This window comes from Blennius ocellaris (assembly GCF_963422515.1).
Source record: "Blennius ocellaris genome assembly, chromosome: 16".
Taxonomy (NCBI): Eukaryota; Metazoa; Chordata; class Actinopteri; order Blenniiformes; family Blenniidae; genus Blennius; species Blennius ocellaris.
In genome coordinates this window covers 20,015,288-20,039,862 of record NC_137665.1, presented here as the reverse complement: position 1 = coordinate 20,039,862, position 24,575 = coordinate 20,015,288, and the positions used below count along the sequence as shown (strand labels likewise).

General features: G+C 48.3%; 1 protein-coding gene across 1 annotated transcript in view; it reads left to right on the top strand.

Moving 5' to 3' along the window:
* Positions 1-272: 272 nt before the first annotated feature.
* Positions 273-24,575, top strand: part of grin2ca (glutamate receptor, ionotropic, N-methyl D-aspartate 2Ca) — a gene marked incomplete at both ends in the record, with an annotated part of 36,686 nt that continues 12,383 nt past the window's right edge. The window contains 4 exon segments of the mRNA XM_080511699.1: positions 273-701; positions 9,821-10,422; positions 13,827-13,941; positions 19,490-19,701. Of these exon segments, the coding sequence (XP_080367825.1) occupies positions 273-701; positions 9,821-10,422; positions 13,827-13,941; positions 19,490-19,701 (1,358 nt within the window).

The following is a 24,575-nucleotide window of genomic DNA, read 5'->3' as shown; positions in this document are numbered from 1 at the left end:
CAGCAGGGTGGCAGCTGCCGCCCCGGCCGCCGCGCTCACACACTAAAAATACCTCTCGGCCCGCTAATGGCCTCTTACACTCTCCGAGCTACGGCAGGCGGCGCGGCGCCCAGATGAAGATCAAAGGTCACCGATCAGAACGCCAAACAAAAGGCTGTTTGTCGGTTGGCGAGAAATTATCACAAGATTCCACCGAAAGACTGGAACTGGTCTTCACATCTGTACCCCCCCTTCTCTCTCTCTCCTCCCCCCCCAGGCAGTAGGTGACTGAGATGGGCGTCCGTCCAGGCGGCTCGAGCGATTCCCCCTGGTGGCCGGCGCTGGTGCTGCTGCTGCTGTCCTGCGGCCCCCCCCAGTGCGGGGGCCGGCCGTTCGGGGTCCCGGTGCCCTCGGTGAACGTGGCGGTGGTCTTCAGTGGCTCCGCCTACCAGACGGAGATCAAAGGGCGCCTGAGCCGGGAGAACTTCATGGACCTGCCGCTGGAGGTCAACCCCATCACCGTGCTGGTCAACAACACCAACCCGCGGGCGCTGCTCATGCGCATCTGCGACACGCTGTCCACCAACCGCGTCCACGGCGTGGTGTTTGAAGACAACGTGGGCTCCGAGGCCGTGGCGCAGATCCTGGATTTCATCTCCACGCAGACGGCCGTGCCCATCGTGGGAATCAGCGGCGGCTCGGCCGTGGTGCTGCCGTACAAGGTGAGTCCCGGCCGGTCCTGGTCTCTGGTCAGCGAGACCTTCCTGGTCCCGGGTCCTGAAGGTCCAGTGTTGAATGTTTCAGAATTGACTGTTTGCAAGTGTTGAAAGTTTCCGACTTTTGAACGTTTCTGTGTGTTGATTGTGTCCAAGGGTTGAAAGCTTCTGAGTGTTGAACGTTTCCGAGTGTTGAATATTTCCGAGTGTTGAAAGCTTCAGAGTGTTGAATATTTCCAAGTGTTGAAAGTTTCTGTGTTGAACATTTCAGAGTGTTGAACGTTTCCGAGTGTTGAATGTTTCATAATTGACTGTTTGCAAGTGTTGAATGTTTCTGTGTGAAGAATGTTTCCATGTGCCGAAAGTTTCTGAGTGTTGAATATTTCCAAGTGTTGAAAGTTTCTGAGTGTTGAAAGTTTCCGAGTGTTGAATGTTTCTGAGTGTTGAATGTTTCCCAGTGTTGACTATTTCTGAGTGTTGATTCTTTCTGTGTTCAACGTTTGAGTGTTGAATATTTCAGGAATTGACTGTTTGCAAGTGTTGAATGTTTCTGTGTGAAGAATGTTTCCATGTGCTGAAAGTTTCTTAGTGTTGAATGTTTCCGAGTGTTAATACTTTCCGTGTGTTCAACGTTTGAGTGTTGAATGTTTCAGAATTGACTGTTTCAAAGTGTTGAATGTTTCTGTGTGAAGAATGTTTCCATGTGCTGAAAGTTTCTTAGTGTTGAATGTTTCTGAGTCTTGATCCCAGTTGAAGAAGCAAGTCAACAGGGTTTGTGACTTAGGCTTCCATGACAACGTTCCAGTTAAAACACATGGTTTTTATGTTTTTGTTTCAGAAAACGTTCAGGTTTACACAGCGACACTCTCAAAACGACTTTTATAAACTGTTTATGAAATGTTGGTCCAGCAGTTGGTGCTGTTGTTAGTGTTTGTAGTGAGAGCACACATACACACACACACACACACACACACACACACGCAGCAGAGAACAACACTGACACGAACAAGAGAAGAACACAGATGAAACCAGAGGAACACCGTCCGCGTTTTACCTTCAGATAGAAACACGACGGCGAGCAGCGGCTCACTCGGCCGACATGTCGCTCTACCGCCAGCCACTCAAACAACCCGCAAGTAATTACAGTCGGTTTCAGCCGGAGCTTGAAGGTTTTAGCTGCAACGATCCACCAAACAGGAAGCATCACAAAAGGCTCAGCACAGAGATCCACGGTAATCCTTTCAAAATGGCTTATTTCCCGATGACATTTCAGAGCGGTGCTGCGGAACCGACGCCCCTCTGAGAGACGACGTGACTCCAGAGCAGCTCGTCACTGAGTCAACGAGAGGAAACGGTCATGTGACTGATAAATTAACGTGTTGTGACACACCTGCCAGGAGAACACTCTGTCAACTCTATGGTGATGGATGTTAGAGGAGGAAGATGCTCTATAATCTGTTAGAGGAGGAAGGTGCTCGTTAATCTGATGTTAGAGGAGGACGATGCTCTATAATCTGATGTTAGAGGAGGACGATGCTCCATAATCTGATGTTAGAGAAGGAAGATGCTCTATAATCTGATGTTAGAGGAGGAAGATGCTCTATAATCTTATGTTAGAGGAGGAAGATGCTCTATAATCTGTTAGAGGAGGAAGATGCTCTATAATCTGTTAGAGGAGGAAGGTGCTCTATAATCTGATGTTAGACGAGGACGATGTTCTATAATCTGATGTTAGAGAAGGACGATGCTCTATAATCTGTTAGAGGAGGTAGATGCTCTCTAATCGGATGTCAGAGGCGGAAGATGCTCTATAATCTGCTAGAGTAGGAAGATGCTCTATAATCTGATGTTAGAGGGGGAAGATACTCTATAATCTGATGTTAGTGGAGGAAGATGCTCTATGATCTGTTAGAGGAGGTAGATGCTCTCTAATCGGATGTCAGAGGAGGAAGATGCTCTATAATCTGCTAGAGTAGGAAGATGCTCTATAATCTGATGTTAGAGGGGGAGATACTCTATAATCTGATGTTAGTGGAGGAAGATGCTCTATGATCTGTTAGAGGAGGTAGATGCTCTCTAATCGGATGTCAGAGGAGGAAGATGCTCTATAATCTGTTAGAGGAGGTAGATGCTCTCTAATCGGATGTCAGAGGAGGAAGATGCTCTATAATCTGCTAGAGGAGGAAGATGCTCTATAATCTGATGTTAGAGGCGGAAGATGCTCTATAATCTGATGTTAGAGGGGGAAGATACTCTATAATCTGATGTTAGGGGAGGAAGATGCTCTATGATCTGATGTTAGAGGGGGAAGATGCTCTATAATCTGATGAGAGAAGGAAGATGCTCTTGCCCTCAGTGTCTTGCCCAAGGACACTTCGGAATGTAGGCAGGCAGAGATGGGAAGCAAACCTGCAACCTTCCGATTGGGATACGACCGCTCCACCAACCGAGCCACGCCACCCCCACGAATTATCAACGAATAAAAATGATGGCCGTCGACCACTTCCTGGACCGACTCGGCAGTTCCACCAGAACCAGGACAGACACAGAGGAATGGTACAGTGACGCCTGCAGAACCAGGGTCCAGACAGACCCGGATGATTGACCTGGACCAGGACAGTCTACCTGGACCAAAACCAGCATGAAGTCCGTGGAGTCGCTGACAGACAAACACAGACTAACGTCAGATGAACAGGAGCCTTCGGGGTCGGCGGGGCGAAGCACTGCTCCACCATGTCGGCGCTGGTTTCGAAGGCCGAGTCCAACTGGAGAATCGTCCGGTTGAAGCAGGACGGGCGGAGGATTATTTCCGTCCCGCTCCACAGCGTCATACCGAGCGGCAGTCTGTGGTTCTGCAGTGTCGTGGCAAACGACCAGCGAGCCGCTCGCCACTCCGTTCGCCGTTGCAGGAGCCACGTGACGTCAGCGGCACAGGAAGCCGGTGCCAGGGAACTTCCTGCCGCGCGGCGGAGGCCGACATATGTCGCAGCAAAAGGCCGTGGCCAGAAGTCACTCCTCACGGAGGAAGGGGGGAGGGGGGGAGAGATATCCCGCTCCAGAACTCGTGTACTGCGTGGTGTTGCGTCACTCGGCCGTTGCCGCGGCACGAGGACCTGAACGTCCTTCAGTGTTTCCATCAGTCTGGCTGCCGCCCAACTCCCCTCCACCGCCGCGTCCTTCAAACGACCTTCAGGCGTCCGCCGAGACGTTTCCTCGCCCTCACGCTCCACCGTGTCCTCCGCAGCTCTGGATCGGACGCTCCCAGCTGCGTCAGCTTCCCACCGAGGCAGGCGCCAAATTACAAACACCAAATGTTACATCTTGGGTCGGGACAACAAAAAGGTTAGCAGTTGGCATCCTGATGTTCACCGTCAGCGTCCTGAGGTTAGCGGCGAGCTTCACTACTTCACTACTACTTACCCACAATGCATCTCGCTCCAGAGCGGTACTTATTGTTTCAGGCTAAGCTGGGCAGGAATTCAGCACGACTCTGGTGGTTCTGGACGGGTCCCCAGCGGGTTTCAGCCGGAGGATCTAATCTGGGCCTTCGGCAGGTCAGCTTCACTCAGTGGCTCTAATCTTGTTTAGGACGACAGACTATTATTGCGAACTCCTGTTCACCACGCTGAGGCTCACCGCCTCAGACTCACAGAATCACAGACTATTCTGATTGGAGGAGGTGGAGGAGGAGGAGGAGGAGGAGGAAGACAAAAATACCTGGATGTTTATGATTGAAGTAGCACACAACGGTCTTTAATCTGATGTTAGAGGAGGAAGATGCTCTATAATAAACACGATGTTGGTTCTCTCTTTGCTCCCTCCATGTTAACCCCATCATGACCTTCTGACCTTCAGGACTCAGTCACTGAGCCGATGAAAATCCAGTGTCGTTGCAATCAGAGGCTTTGTTCTGCTGCAGCGTCAAGTGAGGAGCAAACATGAGATCAGAGGTTCTCTTTCCTCTGAATCGCCGTGTTAGAAACATGTTGCTGTTACTTCTCTGCGTTTATTTATCCTCCGTCCTGCACCGCCTCGTCCTGCACCGCCTCGTCCTGCACCGCCTAGTCCTGCACCGCCTCGTCCTGCACCGCCTCGTCCTGCACCGCCTCATCCTGCACCACCTCCAAATCAAATCAAATCAAACTTTATTTATAGAGCACTTTTCATACAAATATACATGCAAGTCAGTGCTTCATATAAAATAAAAATGTAAAAAAATAGAAATAAAATAGAAACACACACATGCACACACTCAACCACACACCCACCCACACACCCACCCTAACGGCCCGTAACAGAATATAAAAACTGATCTAAGAATGATGTAAGAATGGCCAGGCACCTCTGGTACCGCCTCTAGTACCGCCTCTGGTACCGCCACTGGTACTGCCTCTGGTACCGCCTATGGTACCGCCTCTAGTACCGCCTCTGGTACCGCCACTGGTACTGCCTCTGGTACCGCCACTGGTACCGCCTCTAGTACCGCCTCTGGTACCGCCACTGGTACTGCCTCTGGTACTGCCTCTGGTACAGCCTATGGTACTGCCTCTGGTACCACCTCCACCTCTGATACCACCTCCTGACAGCAGCTCATCCCTCTGGAAGTAGCATTAGCATTAGCCTATAGCAGCAATTAGCCTTAGCATGAGCCAGCTCCTCATTAGTCACAAATGCTTCCTCACATGGATTTACTGGCCCTTACTTCATACTTAACATGACCTGGTTATATAACACACACACACACACACACACACACACACACACACACACACACACACACACACACACACACACACACACACACTGACACACCAGGTGAACGTGTGGCAAAGTTCTTCATCAATAGAAGTGAGCGCTACTCATCCTTCCTGTTTACCCAGACCCCTCCACCCCCACCCCCACCCCCACCTCCACCCCCTACCCCCCCTGCTGTGCTGCTGTTCATTCCAGCAAACAGTACGTTATTACACTGAATAAAGTTCCCTCCACCGCCTCCAGGGAGAGCCGCTCAGGGTCACAGACACACTGACAGATGAGGAATTCTGGCCGACGGACTAAAGGTGCGTCGGCCTCATGAAAAGTTAAAACCTCGTTGTTTTACGCTGCAGGTCAGACCAAAGAAGAAAATGGAAAGGAAAGAACTGGAGCCGGACGCTGAGACGCTGAGATGCTGAGACGCTTAACATTCTGAAAATGATGCAGAAACTTTGCTCTGATTGGCTCTACTGAGCATGTGCATAAGAACTTGTTACTACCAACGCGGTGACTAGGAACGACACAAATGTTTAGCATTTTCACTGGAAACAGGTTCTCATATTCCTGTGGTTATCGTCGGTGGTTGGGTCGGTATGGTTGATTTGAACAGAACGAACGGTACCTGGTCGTCTGTCAGGTGGACTGAGAAACGTGTGTTGACTGAATGAGCTGTCCAGCTGTGTCCTGCTCCGACCTCGGCCTGAGTCGTTTTCCAGTCAGGAGGAGGTGAAGAGAGAGAAGAACCGGATGCTTGAGGAGGTTGCTGGACCCTTCACCAAAGTATTTTCTGTCCCGTCACTGAGAAGGACGGGGAGTTAAGTGATCTGCCTCCGCTGTCACTCACTGCCTTCATTCCTTTCAGCTTCTCGAGGAAACCCAGTGTCTGTCGACTCGTCTTGGCCTCAGGTTAGAGGAGTTTCAAGCTGTTGGCGGCTGACGACCAGCCGGATCGCTGTGTTCTGGGGCTCTCTGAGCCACGGTACCACCGATGTTTTGAATTAACTGGTTCCCCTGGTAACTGGTGCCCGGCTTCGTCCTTCCCCTTTTCACGCTTAATGTTCAGAAATTCGACCAAAGACCATAGCTGTCCTGGAGAATGCCGTTTACCACATTTCTGTTAAAGTATCGTAGCATTTGTTTGCTTATTTTAACCTCAGCTGCTGCTAACGACTGGTGGAAGAAGTCACCAGCGAACAGGGACACCAGGGAAACCGAAACACCGTAAAGTGAAGCTCCATCATAACGATACACATTCTGTAATATTATTAATAAATATATATAAAGATATACTATTTAATTTATTATTTGCGCTGATGGGAAAAAAACTAAGATGACTCCGCCCGCGCTCCGGTTGTACTATAGTGTGATGGAAAACGTCCAAGAAGGACTCGAGTGGCAAAGTGAGTAGGGCCGAGTAGGGACTCATGGAAAATTTCCTCTCAGACGCCTATCGACGGTTTCCTCTGGACGACGGTAGAGTCGCCGGCTGGTGCGACTCTGCTGTTGCTGAAATCTTTTCCAGGATGAAGGAGTCCTGATTTATTGGCGTTTGCTCGTCGGTCCGTTTGAACGAGCCGGATAATAACTGGAATGTGGTGAAGGATCAATAATCCCTGTACTGAAGCTGACTCGGTCCATCTCTGCCACATTAATACTGACACCTTCATTAATCACAGTTAAGAGACGAGAAGGCTTCAGTCTGATGCCTCCACAGTCTGCTTTATTAAATGTTTCTAATCAGGAACCGTCCATGAAGCTGTCGTCTTTCTAAAAATATTGATCTATGCCTGCGATGCATTGGCAAGAGTCACTTTTCTGCTATTTAATCTCATATAGGATGATCAGTGGGGGTTTCCATCAAGCCTTCATTAAAGCTCGGAGCCACGAATGCTAATAAGATTTCAGTTTCTATTAACCATAAGCGGTTTATTAAGATTAATCAAGGCCATTAGCTCCCATTCATAAGCCATTGCTTCGGCCTTTCAGCTCATTCCAGTGTTCAGGTGCCGAAGTGGCTGAGAAGCGTTCAATAATTGCCCGCAGATCGGTTCGGAGTCGTTAATGAGCCTTTGAGCCGGCAGGTCGTGAAAAGTCTTTCTGATGTGATTCTCCACTGGAGATGAGCTGCGAGACCATAATTAATTCAGCGGCAGATTATTTACATCGTCGTCCGCAGACGGAGCTCACGCCCCTGAACTGAAACAGCAAAATCATTTTCAGTCCACTTCATGAACGTCGACGGTAAAAAGCACCGGGGTCACCTTGGTGCTTGCAGAGGGAAGGACTTCACACGCTTCTATCTTCTGCCTTGTCTTTTACCTCCAGTTGTTCTGAGGACAAACAAGAGACACGACTCCGTTTACTGCAGTGAGAAAGCAACGCTTTCTTTTTCTTTTGGGTTCAACTGCACTTTATCGTCTTCAGAGTTACATTACTACCGTCTGCTGGTTCTGTCTATCGACATGGTTTCTCTCTTCCTCATCAGTCCTGGAGGTCCTGGAGGTCCTGGAGGTCCTGGAGGCCTGCAGAGACAGAGCCTGATAGAGACAGAGCCTGATAGAGACAGAGCCTGATAGAGACAAAGCCTGATAGAGACAGAGCCTGATAGAGACAAAGCCTGATAGAGACAGAGCCTGATAGAGACAGAGCCTGATAGAGACAAAGCCTGATAGAGACAAAGCCTGATAGAGACAGAGCCTGATAGAGACAGAGCCTGATAGCAGCCTGGACAGAAGATCGGTCCAAAAAGATGGAGACTCAGAACTGAGTGCCGGGACATTTAGAGGAAGTGATGTAGAGGAAGTGACGGGGATGAAGTGACATAGAGGTAGTGATGTAGAGGTAGTGACGTAGAGGTAGTGATGTAGAGGTAGTGTTGTAGAGGTAGTAATCTAGAGGTAGTGATGTAGAGGAAGTCACATAGAGGTAGTGACATAGAGGTAGTGATGTAGAGGAAGTGACGTAGAGGAAGTGATACTCTGATCTCGGCTGGTCAGCCTGACCTGCAGGACTCGACAGAAGATCAAACTTTATTTTGATTAAACAAATCCGTGTGTCATTTGATTTTCTGGACGATCTGGAAGTGAAGACGTCGGAAACAAATGAAGGGCGTTTGGAAAGCTGCTGTGTTCCTCCAGAAGCACGTGGGCCAACCCTTATCTCCAGGAAGCAGCTCCAGCGGTGTAAACAGGCTGTTTGGGGATGAAAGCCGCGCCGCTGGACTTTATCTGCAGCATCGAGCCTTGAAGGACTTCAACTTCTGCTCCAAGTGTGAAAGGCTGAAGAAAGAAAGAGCCGCCCGCCGTTTCTTATCTCATCTGTCTGGGTGGCAAAACAGCATGGTGCTAAAAACCCCCACCACAAGCTCCTCCCCCCCAGCAGTGTGGTTCCATGCTGCCCCCCCCCCCCCCCCCCCCCCCGGTAGCACACTTAACACAAGCAGCACCTTCGCTCGCGGCTCAAGGTCAAAGCGTTTGCAGAGAAGACAGATGAAACGCCGTGCGGCGGCGGCCACGCGGTGATAGCGCCATCCCTCTGAATTTGCAGCTATGGATGACGGCCGGCGTTCGCCGGCAGAACGAAGACGTGATGAATGAGTCTGCAGCCGCCGGAGGAGCCACTTAGTGTCTGTGTGTGCGTGTAAGTGTGTGTGTGTGTGTGTGTGTGTGTGTGTGTGTGTGTGTGTGTGTGTGTGTGTGTGTGTGTGTGTGTGTGTGTGTGTGTGTGTGTGTGTGTGTGTGTGTGTGTGTGTGTGTGTGTGTGTGTGTGTGTGTGTGTGTGTGTGCGTATGTAGTTGTAATTCGTCAACATGATTGCACACTGACCCGCCGCAGGCCCCGTTTCCATGGCAACGTTTCAGGTGGAAAAGAATCATTTTAATTTCAGAGAAGTTTCACGTTGACTCGGCAAAGTTCTGAGAACGACGTCGGTTTACACGGGAACGACAGAAAGGCTGAAACCGAAGTCGTTAGCATGTCGTTCTCTGAGTGGATGTGCGTGTTTCTGTAATGAAACCACACACACACACACACACACACACACACACACACACACACACACTGTGACTGATGACTGTCAAAATAAAACCATCACGTTGGATTGTTTTTAAGGTTGACTGTCAAAATAAAAGTACCACTTTCGGTAAGACTTGTTAAAATGTTGGGGTTGAAGTCAGTCTGCCGGAATGGATGTAATGTTATGGAACTCTCGTGGGTGTGTGTGTGTGTGTGTGTGTGTGTGTGTGTGTATGTGTGTGTGGTATTAAGAATATACTGACGGTCTTTGTTTCTGTGCAAATTGAATAAAGACTCTCGCACGCCCCCCACCCCACCACCCCCCCACTCCACCCACCCCACCCACCCCACCCGCAGGGCGAGGGCTCTAACTTCCTGCAGCTGGGCTCGTCGATGGAGCAGCAGGTCAACGGGATGTTCAAGGTGATGGAGGAGTATAACTGGGACAGCTTCGTGGTGGTGACCAGCCTGTACCCGGGCTACGAGGCCTACGTGGACTACATCAAGTCCTTCACCGACACCAGCTACTTCCTGTGGGAGGTGCAGGACGTGCTGACCTTCGACATGTCGGCCGACAGCACCAACGACCTCCGGGCGCGGCGGCTGCTGCAGCAGATCGACGCCCAGGTGCTGCTGGTGTACTGCTCCCACGAGGAGGCGCAGTACCTGTTCTCCATGGCGGGGGAGGCGGGGCTTCTGGGACCGGGCTACATCTGGATCCTGCCCAGCATGGCGGTGGGGAACCCTGACGTCCTGCCGCCGGACAGCTTCCCCGTGGGCCTGATCAGCATCATCACCGACCGCTGGCGGATGAGCCTGAGGAAGAGGGTGCGCGACGGCGTGGCCATCGTGGTCAAGGGCGTGGAGAGCTTCCGCAAGCAGAGAGGCTTCGTACCCGAAGGCCACAACGACTGCCACAACCCCGCCAAGATGGCGCCGACCAACGACACGCTGTTCAGGTGAGACACGCACCGACGCCTGGTTACTCGGTTCAGAGCCGGCGGTGGCGTCGAGGGTAACCATGGTTACACGGTGTTTAGACACCGATACTCCAGTCAGCAATGTGAATAGGCGCCTCCGAATCCCCCATGATGCACCACTCAACAGGAGCCACCAGCCATATAATCTGATGTTAGAGGAGGAAGATGCTCTATAATCTGGATGTTAGAGGAGGAAGATGCTCTATAATCTGATGTTAACGGAGGAAGATGCTCTATAATCTGATGTTAGAGGAGGAAGATGCTCTATAATCTGATGTTAGAGCAGGGAGATGCTCTATAATCTGATGTTATAGGAGGAAGATGCTCTATAATCTGATGTTAGAGCAGGAAGATGCTCTATAATCTGATGTTAGAGTAGGAAGAAGCTCTAAAATCTGGATGTTAACTGAGGAAGATGCTCTATAATATGATGTTAGAGGAGGAAGATGCTCTATAATCTGATGTTAGAGGATGAAGATGCTCTATAATCTGGTGTTAGAGGAGGAAGACGCTCTATAATCTGATGTTAGAGGAGGAAGATGCTCTATAGTCTGATGTTAGAGGAGGAATATGCTCTATAATCTGGATGTTAGAGGAGGAAGATGCTCTATAATCTGGATTTTAGAGGAGGGAGATGCTCTATAATCTGATGTTAGAGCAGGAAGATGCTCTATAATCTGATGTTAGCGCAGGGAGATGCTCTATAATCTGATGTTAGAGCAGGAAGATGCTCTATAATCTGGAGCTGAGATCATCTCCATACATGCAGGCAGCTCTCAGATAGAGAAGCTCACTCTCTAAACACACTTATGCTAATTTCAGCTCCAGTGGAAACGAGATAAGGCTCATTTTACTTTCAGTGTTTTGATGCTCCAAAATGATCTAAATGAAATTTCAAAATGTCCGACGCCGTTATGTTTTCCATGTTGATGGCAGTGGGCGTGTCCTCCGTGATTGGTGATCGCAGAACAGTTTCTCCACAGATTAGCAGGTTGAGATTAGTCGTCTACGACTGTGCATGAAGTTAACTCCTCCTCCATTAACAGGATTGATATACACAATTAAAACACAAGATTCACATCTGCTGATTTAAATGGACGTTGGACATGAAGGACGGAGCGTCTTTTAAATTCAACCCGAGTGCTGAACTCTGAGGAGGCAGCAGCTGGACGCAACACCTCCTCCAACACCTCCACACATCATCCACTCCTCTCCTCCATCAGGAGGGCGCAGGAGCAGGAGTAGGAGTAGCAGTAGCAGTAAGAGTAAGAATAGGAGTAGGAGTAGGAATAAGAGTAGGAATAGGAGTAAGAGTAGGAGTAGGAGTAGGAGTAGGAGTAGGAGTAGGAGTAAGAGTAAGAGTAAGAGTAAGAGTAAGAGTAAGAGTAGGAGTAGGAGTAGGAGTAGGAGTAGGAGTAGGAGCAGGAGCAGGAGCAGGAGCAGGAGCAGGAGCAGGAGCAAGAGCAAGAGCAAGAGCAAGAGCAGGAGCAGGAGCAGGAGCAGGAGCAGGAGCAGGAGCAGGAGCAGGAGCAGGAGCAGGAGCAAGAGCAAGAGCAAGAGCAAGAGCAGGAGCAGGAGCAGGAGCAGGAGTAGGAGTAGGAGTAGGAGTAGGAGGGATTCCTCCGTCTACACCAAAGGAGTCTAAACTCCACCCACGGTCCAGCTCCGCCCGTCATTCCTTTTTAATCAGCCTGCAGCAAATTCCAATAATATCCTGGATTATGGTCCAACATGAAACTCTCCTTGGCTCCACAGTTTCAGACAGCGAAGCTCCAGCCGTCGTTCAGACGGTCAATTTTTTTTTTAAATACGAGGGAAAAAAAGGGTAGAGGGTGAGGCGAGGTTTCACTTTAATCCAACATGAGGCCCGCGGACCAGAACCCGTCGCTAAACACTCCAATCAGGGCCGGGGATTTGACCTGGAAAAAAGACAAGAACCAAGTAAAAAAAAAAAAATGTCTTCCTTTCCCTTCCTGTTTACACGACGCGGTGCCATGGCACCTCGTCCTCACTCGACCGGAGTCTTCTGAAAGCAGCTCCTGGCGAGGGGCGGGCTCACCTGATAATGAGATCACGGCGCGTTAGCAGATTAGCGGGCCGTCGCGCCGGCCTGGCTGCTGGCGGCGAGCTTTCATCACCTCCGCGGGAAGCAGGCGGAGGTGAGAGTGAGCGGCGCGGCGGCTCCACGTTCACACCGCCATGACGCAACCGCGGTGAAAAGTGTTCTCAGGCAGCGGCCGGGACGCCTCGGGTCCTTCACTCACCGCCCTGCCGCACCAGCCACTGTCACACTGTAATCACATTACTTCTGGAGTTACCCCACGGAATCAGATCAGTTTTATTTAAATTGTTTCATTGATACTTTTAGCTACTTTGTAATATCTAGTGTTCATGTTTCTTTCAATGTAGAATCTATTTGTGAAGTAAAAGAAACTCTTCCACTGTACATAGAATTAGATATTGTAGAGCATCTTCCTCCTCTAACATCAGATTTCAGCACCAGTGACAGTTCATAGCCTTGAACCCAGATTTCAGCACCAGGGACAGTTCATAGTGTCGAACCCAGATTTCAGCACCAGGGACAGTTCATAGTGTCAAACCCAGATTTCAGCACCAGGGACAGTTAATACTATTGAACCCAGATTTCAGCACCAGGGACAGTTCATAGTGTCGAACCCAGATTTCAGCACCATGGACAGTTCATACTATTGAACCCATATTCCAGCACCAGGGACATATCATAGTCTTGAACCCAGATTTCAGCACCAGGGACAGTTCATAGTGTCGAACCCAGATTTCAGCACCAGGGACAGTTCATACTATTGAACACAGATTTCAGCACCAGGGACAGTTCATAGTGTCGAACCCTGATTTCAGCACCAGGGACAGTTCATACTACTGAACCCAGATTTCAGCACCAGGGACAGTTCATACTATTGAACCCAAATTTCAGCACCAGGGACAGTTCATAGTCTTGAACCCAGATTTCAGCACCAGGGACAGTTCATAGTGTCGAACCCTGATTTCAGCACCAGGGACAGTTCCTGTGGGTTTTCCTTTCCGGCTGTTGGTCAAAATACCACGGTGCACTACGTTTCAGGCAAACGGGGCTGCAGTGGCTCCCAGGAACCTTGTAAACCTGGCATTAGGTTCAATCTAGAGTTAAACACGGTAACATCTGGGAGTTTTCTCAGAGTGTTGCCCAACTCTGGTTCATTAACGGTCATAAACGGCACCAACCAGAGTTTCATTCGGCCAGCAGAGACTCGGCCCACAGCTGACGAGTGTCGGCCTGTCAGCTGCCGCCGGCGCCCTCCACGTGTCACCGTACACTTCAGAAACGCGGCGCTTTTTTAAACGCCGGTGTTTGTTTTTGTCCTCAGGCACATGCTGAACGTAACGTGGGAACACAACGACTTCTCCTTCAACGCCAACGGCTACCTGGTGAACCCGTCCATGATCATCATCACTCTGGACCGGGAGAGACAGTGGGACAAGGTGAGTCTGCTACTTCCTGCTACGTTGCTGCTTGTACTCAGATTACTCAAATGCAACTAACTCTCAATTTGAGGCACACAGTACAGTGTGGGCCAACCCTACAATCTGGATGTTAGAGGAAGATGCTCTAGAGATGTTTTATAATCTGGATGTAAGACAAGGAAGATGCTCTATAATCTGGAAAAGTGAAATACCTACTAGAAGAAGAAAATACTGGATTGGTAGCTGGATTAGCTTTGTCAGCAGGATTACATAACGGATCAATGATTTCTCTTCCGCGCAAACACCTCTTGCTCTGCGATGTTTGTTCACCAACAACGGAGGTCACAAAGTAAAACAGCCCAGATTATCAGATTGGTGTCGTCGGCCAAACACCGGAACAGGAAGGTTCAGGAAGTTAAACGATCTGAAGTGAAGGAAGCGGAGGACACGAGGAGGACGACAGATAAGAAACAACAGAAACAGATAAAACTACATCAAATAAAATGCGCAATATAATCGCTAAAAGCACTGGTTGGTAGAAAGACGTGCCAGATTATAATCTCTATAAAGATAAATTGTGGCGACCGCAAAACAAAAACACAGACATTAGTAATGGTGGTGTCGTTAACGATGCTGAAGCTGAATTCTGGTCTGAAGAAGAAATGACGAAAGATGAAAGCGATGGAGTCGTTCCGCCACTCTGACCTTCACCTGAACCTTCCAGAGCAGATTTTATTTCAACGTCTGGGAGGGAGTCTCAGTTTCCACCTGAGAAAAAGTCAGACGTTTCATTTCTCCGCTGAACTTCCTGCTGCCCCGCGGCGCTTTCCCCTCGCCGGACTCAAAATCAATCAAACGCTCTGATTGCCTTTTCACGCCGCTCATGTCCGAGTCGGCCGCGTCCCGACTGGCGGAGCGATGGAGTGATGGAGTGACAGAGCAACGGAATGACAGAGTGACGGAGTGATGGGCCGATGGAGTGACGGAGCAACGGAATGACTGAGCAACGGAAAGACAGGCCAAGGGAGTAACGGAATGAATGAGCGACTTAACAACAGGCCAAAGGAGCAACGGAGCAATGGAGCAACGGAATGAATGAATAACCTCCAGCTGACCTTTAACCTCCAGCTGAACTTTAACCTCCAGCTGAACTTTAACCTCCAGCTGACCGTTAACCTCACTTATAAGTCCATCTGAGACAGAACCTAGTGGAGAGGAGACGCCTCCACTTCCTGTCACTAACAATGGTAACGGGCGTTTATCTGGAATCACGTTTCTCCAGCGGAGGAAAGAAACACGTTGTTCTCCTGGATCAACAACAGACGGAGACGCGTTTGTCCAGCTGACCGTCGAGGTTTTCAGCTCCACCGGAAGTTAAAGAAGTTCAGAGTCTGACTGACTTCACTTCCTCAAACCGCTTCTGCCTCGCTGGTGACCAGACGGCACGGTGGTGCAGTGGTTAGTGTGGTGACTCACAGTCAAATGTCTGGTTTTTAATCTTCGTTTGTTGCTTTTCAACCTTCGTTTGGTTTTTTTTACCTTCATTTGTTGGTTTTCAACCTTCATTTGTTTGTGTTTAACCTTCGTTTGTTTGTTTTCAACCTTTGTTGGTTTTCAACCTTCGTTTGTTGGTTTTCAACCTTCGTTTGTTGATTTGTAACCTTCATTTGATGGTTTTTAACCTTCGTTTGTTGTTTTTTAACCTTTGTTTGTTGGTTTTCAACCTTCGTTTGTTGATTTGTAACCTTCATTTGATGGTTTTTAACGTTGGTTTGTTGGTTCTTAACCTTGGTTTGTTGGTTTTTAACCTCCGTTTGTTGGTTTTCAACCTTTGTTTGTTGGTTTTCAACCTTTGTTTGTTGATTTATAACCTTCATTTGATGGTTTTTAACCTTCGTTTGTTGTTTTTTAACCTTCGTTTGTTAGTTTTCAACCTTTGTTTGTTGGTTTTCAACCTTCATTTGTTGGTTTTTAATCTTCGTTTGTTGGTTTTAAACCTTCGTTTGTTGCTTTTCAACCTTTGTTTATTGGTTTTCAACCTTTGTTTGCTGGTTTTTAACCTTCATTTGATCGTTTTTCACCTTCGTTTGTTGCTTTTCAATCTTTGTTTGTGGTTTATTAACCTTCATTTGTTGGTTTTTAACCTCCGTTTGTTGGTTTTAAACCTTCGTTTGTTGCTTTTCAATCTTTGTTTATTACTTTTCAACCTTGGTTTGTTGGTTTTTAACCTTTGTTTGTGGACTTTGAGGCCTCAGGCAGCAGACTGTTTAAAACTCACTAACAAACAGGTCACGGCTCCCTCCAATAATTCAACTTGAACTGTTTAATCCCATCTCCATTACACATTGAGCTTTCTGGCGAATGCTCATTTCCGCCGCCCAACACAAGCCGTCCAATCAGAGCAGCTCGCCGGTGAAGCAGCACCGAGCTGGAATTGATCTACTGCATTACAAGTAGAATCGTCTCTCACGTCCCCGCAGACCCCGAATCAATTTCCTCTCAAGTGTCTGAACTCAGCCCCAATCTGTGGAACACGCCGGAGCCTCGCGGCCGCGACAGGCTGGAGGCGACGCGCAGGGAACGACCGGCCAAAACATTACTACCACCTGCTGATCCTCTGGACTTATTGTATCTGCACCGTCACCAGTACATCCTTTAAGCCCTCCATGGAGATTTGACCATGAAATGTGTCAAAATTAGTTTAAAAAAACAGATAAAGGTATTCTATAAATATATCCTGGGCAAGTTCTGGAGTCGTAAAAACTTCCAGAGTCATTCTGAAGCAGTTAAACCAGTCAGAAAAAAAACATTTCACCCTCAATCCACCAGCATGGACAGTTGATCTGATTCAGTTTCTTCTAGAGGCTTCACACTCGTGACTGGTAGTAGTACTGCGATATGGTCATACTGTGCTGAGGTAATACTATGATAAGGTATAACATTAATATGGTATTCAATTACCTCGTGGTAAATAAAATAGTATCAGTCTCTTTACTATCAAAAGAAAGAAATCTGCAGCAGATGTATCTCTACAGGGGCCAAATATATGAGTAAATATCATTTCTGGACTGTGTAAATAATGACTTTGTGCCGCAGTTGTGTCTTGTTGAGTTTGAGTCTTTGCTTACAACAACACTGCAGCATAGAGATGTATAAAGCACATAATCACATGCTGCCTCATCACATCCAGGACAGGTTCAAAAACAAAGAAAGTCCATCTGACCTCAGAGACTCATCTGGCTCTGACAAACAACAAATGTGAGAACTGGTCTGAAGAGTAGATGTGTTCCTGTCAGGGGGGGGTTCAGCTTTGGAACGTCTGGATGACTCTTCAAAAGATCCTTTAAGACCAATGTCATAGAAAAATATATTGCTCGTGAATAAACAGCAGCAGACTGAGTCAATCCCCCCTCAATAACTTTTTTATAGCTACAAAAACCATGTTACCATGCAGAAATGCAGTATAAAACTCATTTGCATCACAGATGTGGTGTAGCCAGAATAAATACCTTTAGGAATGAAAACGATCCAAGTTCACGTCTCTTCTCCTGCTGCATAGAAAACTGCTGCTTTTCCAGAACCTTCTGGGTCGAGGAGGGAGACAAACGTCAACTTTTCCTGGTCTTGAAAATAATAAAATGGTATATAATATAATCCTGAATCCTGCCATGGGGTTTGTAGTGAACGCTAGTAAATTGTACCAGACTTGGACTCAGAGTGGTGCGTTCAGTGACCTCCAGGAAAATTCCATCTTCATAATTATTTTGACAATAAATCTGCAACCAAACGTCTTTCTCTTCTCCTTCAGTCATTGTAGGTTGATAAAACCCCTATTAAACAAACAACTATATTTTTATTCATGCAGCTGCTACAGATGCAGCTAGCTAGCGCTGGAGAGTGAACTCTCTGACCAGCCAATCAGAGGGCTGGAATACACTGACGTCACACTAGGCCTGATAGAAGGCCCAGCGTGATTGGTTGTGATTGGATGAAACAGCCACTAGTTTCACTCTGCAGACGCCTGCAGAACTGAATCTGAAGGCCTCAGGCAGATTTCTTTACCCGGTAACAGATGACAGATGAAATGTGATTGGTTAAAAGCTTTAATGTGGAAGTACATGTCTGGAAGCAGCACAGCCGGGGAGAAGTGATGAGAAGAAGCAGACAGACCATTTGGAATTATTTAATAAGTATTCATGGACTAAATATAATCCACATCATTATGTGATCAGATCTTTGAGGCCTGCAGAGAAGCCTTGAAGGCCTTGAAGGCCTGACGGTCTGCCAGTGATGAAATGTATTATTATGTCGTTCACTTTATATACGAAGCTTCATTCAGAGTCTGATGTCTTGCAGTTTTGCTACATCTTGTATTTTTATTTGTTGTTAGAGTTAGGCGAAACAAGTGTTGAACTTCAGCCTAAACCCTTTCGCTTTGTAAAATTGTTAATCTGTGAAATAAAAACTGATTTTTCTTATTTTATGTTTTGTTGAACACTGACCGAAGAAATAAAAAAAGAAAATAATTAAAACCTTAAACAAGTTGTCACTTGAAGCAAAGAGGTGAACCAGGCATTATATTGAGGCTCTGGATGAGTCTTAAGAGTCCAGTACGAGTCTTTAGAGTCCAGTACGAGTCTTACGAGGCCAGTACGAGTCTTTAGAGTCCAATACGAGTCTTTAGAGTCCAATATGATTCTTTAGAGTCCAGTACGAGTCTTGAGAGTCCAGTACGAGTCTTGAGAGTCCAGTACAAGTCTTTACAGTCCAGTATGAGTCTTGAGAGTCCAGTATGAGTCTTTAGAGTCCAGTACGAGTCTTTAGAGTCCAGCACAAGTCCAGGAAGGAAGCACTGCTCAAAGCCTCCCAGGTTCATAGAATTAAGTTCAAGAAGAGATCGACTGTTCCGTCACTGCTGATACTCATCAATTAACATGACACCATATAGCTCGCTGACTGATCTCACCATTACACCAGTGGAAACTTGAATCTGAATCCCTCCAGAGAAAGTTGTACCTCAGATGGCCTCGCTGCTTCAAAGTGTTTTCACTCGGCGGCAGCGGGACGGGGAAATGACTTGAGGCCGAACTGGACAATAGGAGTCTTTTTACTTTGTACAAACTGGCGGACAGAGAATCATGAATGGAATGCTGGTTCTCCGACATGTACGCACACCACCACCGCCGCCGATTCATCAGTTTATTTTGTTTACCGTCTCAGGACCGACTGTGACGTTATTGTGTGTGGAGGCTTCATGTCAGCTCACACACTGAGGAGCATCAGTGGAGCGAACACTCAATCATTCAGTCCTTCGTTGGTTCGTTGACACAGCCCAACCTAGTGACGACCAGGAACCATGACAACCAGCGACCATCACTGGTCATAATGTTGCGGCTGACTGGAGAAGAAGAGCCTCGCCACCCTCCCTTTTTCATGATTACCCACAATGCATTGCTGTGCTGAGTGTCACTGCTGAAACTAATTAGCCATCTGGAGTTTGGTGCAGAGATTCTTCACTGCCTTGTGCCCCCTCCCCACCCCCCCCACCCCTTCCTCCACCCTCCAGGTGGGCACCTACGAGTCGGGCATCCTGCAGATGCGGTACCCGGTGTGGCCGCGGTTCGGCTCCTACCTGGAGCCGGTGTCGGATTACAGGCACCTGACGGTGGCCACGCTGGAGGAGCGGCCCTTCGTCATCGTGGAGTCGGTGGATCCGGCGACGGGAACCTGCGTCAGCAACACGGTGCCGTGCAGACGACAGTCCAACAAGACGGAGGCGTGAGTAGCCCTGCCCACTCAGATTAATGGTGCAGATTAATACTCAACATCTGCATTCACGAAAACACGCCTAACAAAAGTCTGCGATATCTGAAGGAAAGGTTCTTCCATGGTTACTCTTTAATTAGTACTTTACATTGTTAACTGTAGAGGAAGATGCTCTATAATCTGATGTTAGAGGAGGAAGAGTCTGTATGATCTGATGTTAGAGGAGGAAGAGGCTCTATAATCTGATGTTAGAGGAGGAAGAGGCTCTATAATCTGATGATAGAGGAGGAAGAGGCTCTATAATCTGATGATAGAGGAGGAAGGTGCTCTATAATCTGATGTTAGAGGAAGAAGATGCTCTATAATCTGATGTTAGAGGAGGAAGATGCTCTATAATCTGGTGTTAGAGGAGGAAGATGCTCTATAATCTGATGTTAGACGAGGAAGATGCTCTATAATCTGATGTTAGTGGAGGAAGATGCTCTATAATCTGATGTTAGAGTAGGGAGATGCTCTATAATCTGGTGTTAGAGGAGGAAGATGCTCTACAATCTGATGTTAGAGGAGGAATACGCTCTATAATCAGATGTTAGGAGGAAGATGCTCTATGATCTGGATGTTAGAGGAGGAAGATGCTCTATTATCTGGTGTTAGAGGAGGAAGATGCTCTATTATCTGATGTTAGGAGGAAGATGCTCTATAATCTGATGTTAGTGGAGGAAGATGCTCTATAATCAGATGTTAGGAGGAAGATGCTCTATAATCTGATGTTAGAGTAGGAATATGCTCTATAATCTGGTGTTAGAGGAGGAAGATGCTCTATAATCTGATGTTAGAGGAGGAAGATGCTCTATAATCTGATGTTAGAGGAGGAAGACGCTCTATAATCAGATGTTAGGAGGAAGATGCTCTATGATCTGGATGTTAGAGGAGGAAGATGCTCTATAATCTGATGTTAGAGGAGGAATATGCTCTATGATCTGGATGTTAGAGGAGGAAGATGCTCTATAATCTGATGTTAGAGGAGGAAGATGCTCTATTATCTGATGTTAGAGGAGGAAGACGCTCTATAATCTGATGTTAGAGGAGGAAGATGCTCTATAATCAGATGTTAGGAGGAAGATGCTCTATGATCTGGATGTTAGAGGAGGAAGATGCTCTATAATCTGATGTTAGAGGAGGAAGATGCTCTATTATCTGATGCTAGAGGAGGAAGATGCTCTATAATCTGATGTTAGGAGGAAGATGCTCTATAATCTGATGTTAGAGGAGGAAGATGCTCTATAATCTGATGTTAGAGGAGGACGACGCTCTATAATCTGATGTTAGAGGAGGAAGCCGCGCTATAATCTGATGTTAGAGGAGGAAGACGCTCTATAATCTGATGTTAGGAGGAAGATGCTCGATGATCTGTATGTTAGAGGAGGAAGATGCTCTATAATCTGATGTTAGGAGGAAGATGCTCGATGATCTGTATGTTAGAGGAGGAAGATGCTCTATAATCTGTTTGTGTGTAAAATGTGAGTAAAGACATCCATGTGTGAGAAACTAAGCAGTGCCAGGGTGTCGAGGGTGTTTTGAGTCATTTAATACCTGTAAATTCAGCAAGATGAACACGACTCACTAACCCAAAGAACCAGGCTCACTACTGCCACCTCGTGGACAACAGCATCACTACATCAGTCTGATAGACTCCACCCTCTACATTGTTCTACTCTTGGGACTGTTGGTATTTTAGCTTTTATATTAACAATAAGATTCACTGACATCGTCAAGGACCGAGTTCAGACTCCAAACCAGTTTTAAAGCCTCTTGAGTCCTGCCGCCGCTTTGCATTCAATCTCACACGCTAACATGCTCACACGCTAACACGCTCACATCAATTGATCTGGTCTCTAACGTGAGAGAGTCATTACCGGCCGTTACCGTCTTATCGCTCAGCGAGGTCAGATACTCGTTAAGGAGCTCGGCCAGAGTGCAGTTTCCCCGGATCGTCGCCCAATCAGAGGACAGGATGTGCTGTGAGCCGGGGTATCAATGAAAGGGGCCGGTCAGGCCGGTCAGGCCCATCGGGCCGATTAGGCCGCGACATCAATCCTCAACAGAGAGATGATAGCGCCGTTCATTAGCAGCGCCAGAGCGGCGGCCATTATCGTTACCGCCAGCAATGCTAACGAGATGAAGGGGGGAGGGGGTAGAGTCGTGTGGGGTTTTATTGCTCATGCTGACCGGGTCGCCTTACCGTGAAGCACAGGACCAGGGCCAGGACCAGGACCAGGGCCAGGGCCAGGGCCAGGACCAGGACCAGGACCAGGACCAGGACCAGGACCAGGACTAGGGCCAGGGCCAGGACCAGGACCAGGGCCAGGGCCAGGGCCAGGACCAGGACCAGGACCAGGACCAGGACCAGGACCAGGACCAGGACCAGGACCAGGGCCAGGACCAGGGCCAGGATCAGGACCGGGACCATTTTAGGGTTTTAGGAAATACCTAAAAATGTTTCAAAGAGGTTGAAAATACCACCGGCTGTTTCAGTTTTTAAAGTGCGTTGCTATAACGAGCTAATCAGATCTGCATGTGTGGGCGGAGCCAGTCCAGCTCACATAGACACAGCAGATTCTGAACGCAGCTCCTAGGATCAATATTCTAATGGAGGAGAATCAAGAAAAAGTGGCCCAACGTGACAACAACTGCCGTTTCCATGGAGACATCCCCGCCCAAACATTGCCGCTGAAACGGGGAAACTTTTCTGAAGCAGAAACACAAAGACGAGGAGTTTTCACCTGAAAGGAGAGAGAGAGAGAGAGAGAGAGAGAGAGAGAGAGAGAGAGAGAGAGAGAGAGAGAGAGAGAGAGAGAGAGAGAGAGAGAGAAGCTGTAACATCCTCCCTGAACAATCATTCCACCGACAAGTTTCACTTTCACCTTCAAACCTTCATTCTGACAATGGCTGCACTAAATAAATTACCTCACACACACACACACACACACACACACACACACACACACACACACACACACACACACACACACACACACACACACACACACACACACACAGCTGGCAGCGGAGTGTGTTGCGGTCCTGAGAGCTGGCAGCTGCTGACTCGAGGGATGTTGGGAGTTCAGTATTTACTCTGGCTCTGCAATGGCGGGTGATGGTGGGCGATGGCGGGGGATGGTGGGTGATGGTGGGCGATGGTGGGGGATGGTGGGTGATGGTGGGTGATGGCGGACGATGGTGGGAAATGGCGGGTGATGGTGGTCTGGGTGTCTCCTGCTGGGCAATGGCGGCCCGTCTTCCACCGCCATGTTCATTAGTTTCCGTTTGTTGTGGCCGATCGGCCGGCTCGCCTCATTGCCTCCCGGCCCTGATGTGTGGCGGACTGAAGGCCGGGGAGGTCATGTGTCATTAGTCCTCCGCCATCACGCCGCGGCTCGGCGGGTCGCCGCTGCGCAGTCCTGCAGCTCCCACGATCCACTGGGAGCAAAACGCCAGCAGAGGAGAGTCTCCGAGTCGTCGCTTCGACCAGAACCTCGTCACTGTGGAAACTACTGAAAAAACAGTGTGGTACATCTGTAGGTGGCGCTGTAACTGCGACAGAAATACACCAAAACCGGAGAAATGGCGTCATAGCCATGTGGCCTCATTAAAGAGCAACGAGCATCAGCAGCTTCTGCAGCTGCACCTGGAGCAGGTGGTCCGCCATGTTGGCGTTCAGTGATGTGGGAGGAGGCGGGGTTAAAAGTTGAGAGGCGGGGCTATGACATCGTCGTTTTCAGCTAATTTGAGTCACGAAAGAAAACAACTGAAACACACACACACACACACACACACACACACACAAACAAACACACACACACACACAAACACACACACACACACACACAAACACACACACGCACACACACACACACACACACACACACATACACACACACACACACACACACACACACACACACACACACACACACACACACACACACACACACACAGAGTGAAATTGTTCTGTCAGCAGGTGAATGTTAATCTGATCAACTGGAGAAATTGGCAGCCTGCCAGCATTCATATCATTTATAAGGTGAAGTACAAGATGCTCTACTGCAGTAGAGCAACACCACCAGGTTGTGTCACCAGGTTGGGTTGCCAGGTTGTGTTGGCAGGTTGTGGTGCCAGGTTGTGTTGCCAGTTTGTGTTAACAGGGCGTGTTAGCAGGTTGTATTGCCAGGATGTGTTGCCAGGTTGTGTTGGCAGGTTGTGTTCTCAGGTTGTGTTGCCAGGTTGTGTTAGCAGGTTGTATTGCCAGGTTGTGTTAGCAGGTTGTATTGCCAGGTTGTGTTAGCAGGTTGTGTTGCCAGGTTGTGTTGCCAGGTTGTGTTAGCAGGTTGTATTGCCAGGTTGTGTTAGCAGGTTGTATTGCCAGGTTGTGTTAGCAGGTTGTGTTGCTAGGTTGTGTTGCCAGGTTGTGTTGGCAGGTTGTGTTGACAGGTTGTGTTAGCAGGTTGTGTTGGCAGGTTGTGTTAGCAGGTTGTGTTAGCAGGTTGTATTGCCAGGTTGTGTGAGCAGGTTGTGTTGCCAGGTTGTGTTGGCAGGTTGTGTTCACGGGTTGTGTTGCCAGGTTGTCTTCTCAGGTTGTGTTGCCAGGTTGTGTTGCCAGGTTATGTTGCCAGGTTGTGTTAGCAGGTTATGTTAGCAGGTTGTATTGTCAGGTTGTGTTAGCAGGATGTATTGCCAGGTTGTGTTGGCAGGTTGTGTTAGCAGGTTGTATTGCCAGGTTGTGTTAGCAGGATGTATTGCCAGGTTGTGTTGGCAGGTTGTGTTACCAGGTTGCGTTAGCAGGTTGTATTGCCAGGTTGTGTGAGCAGGATGTATTGCCAGGTTGT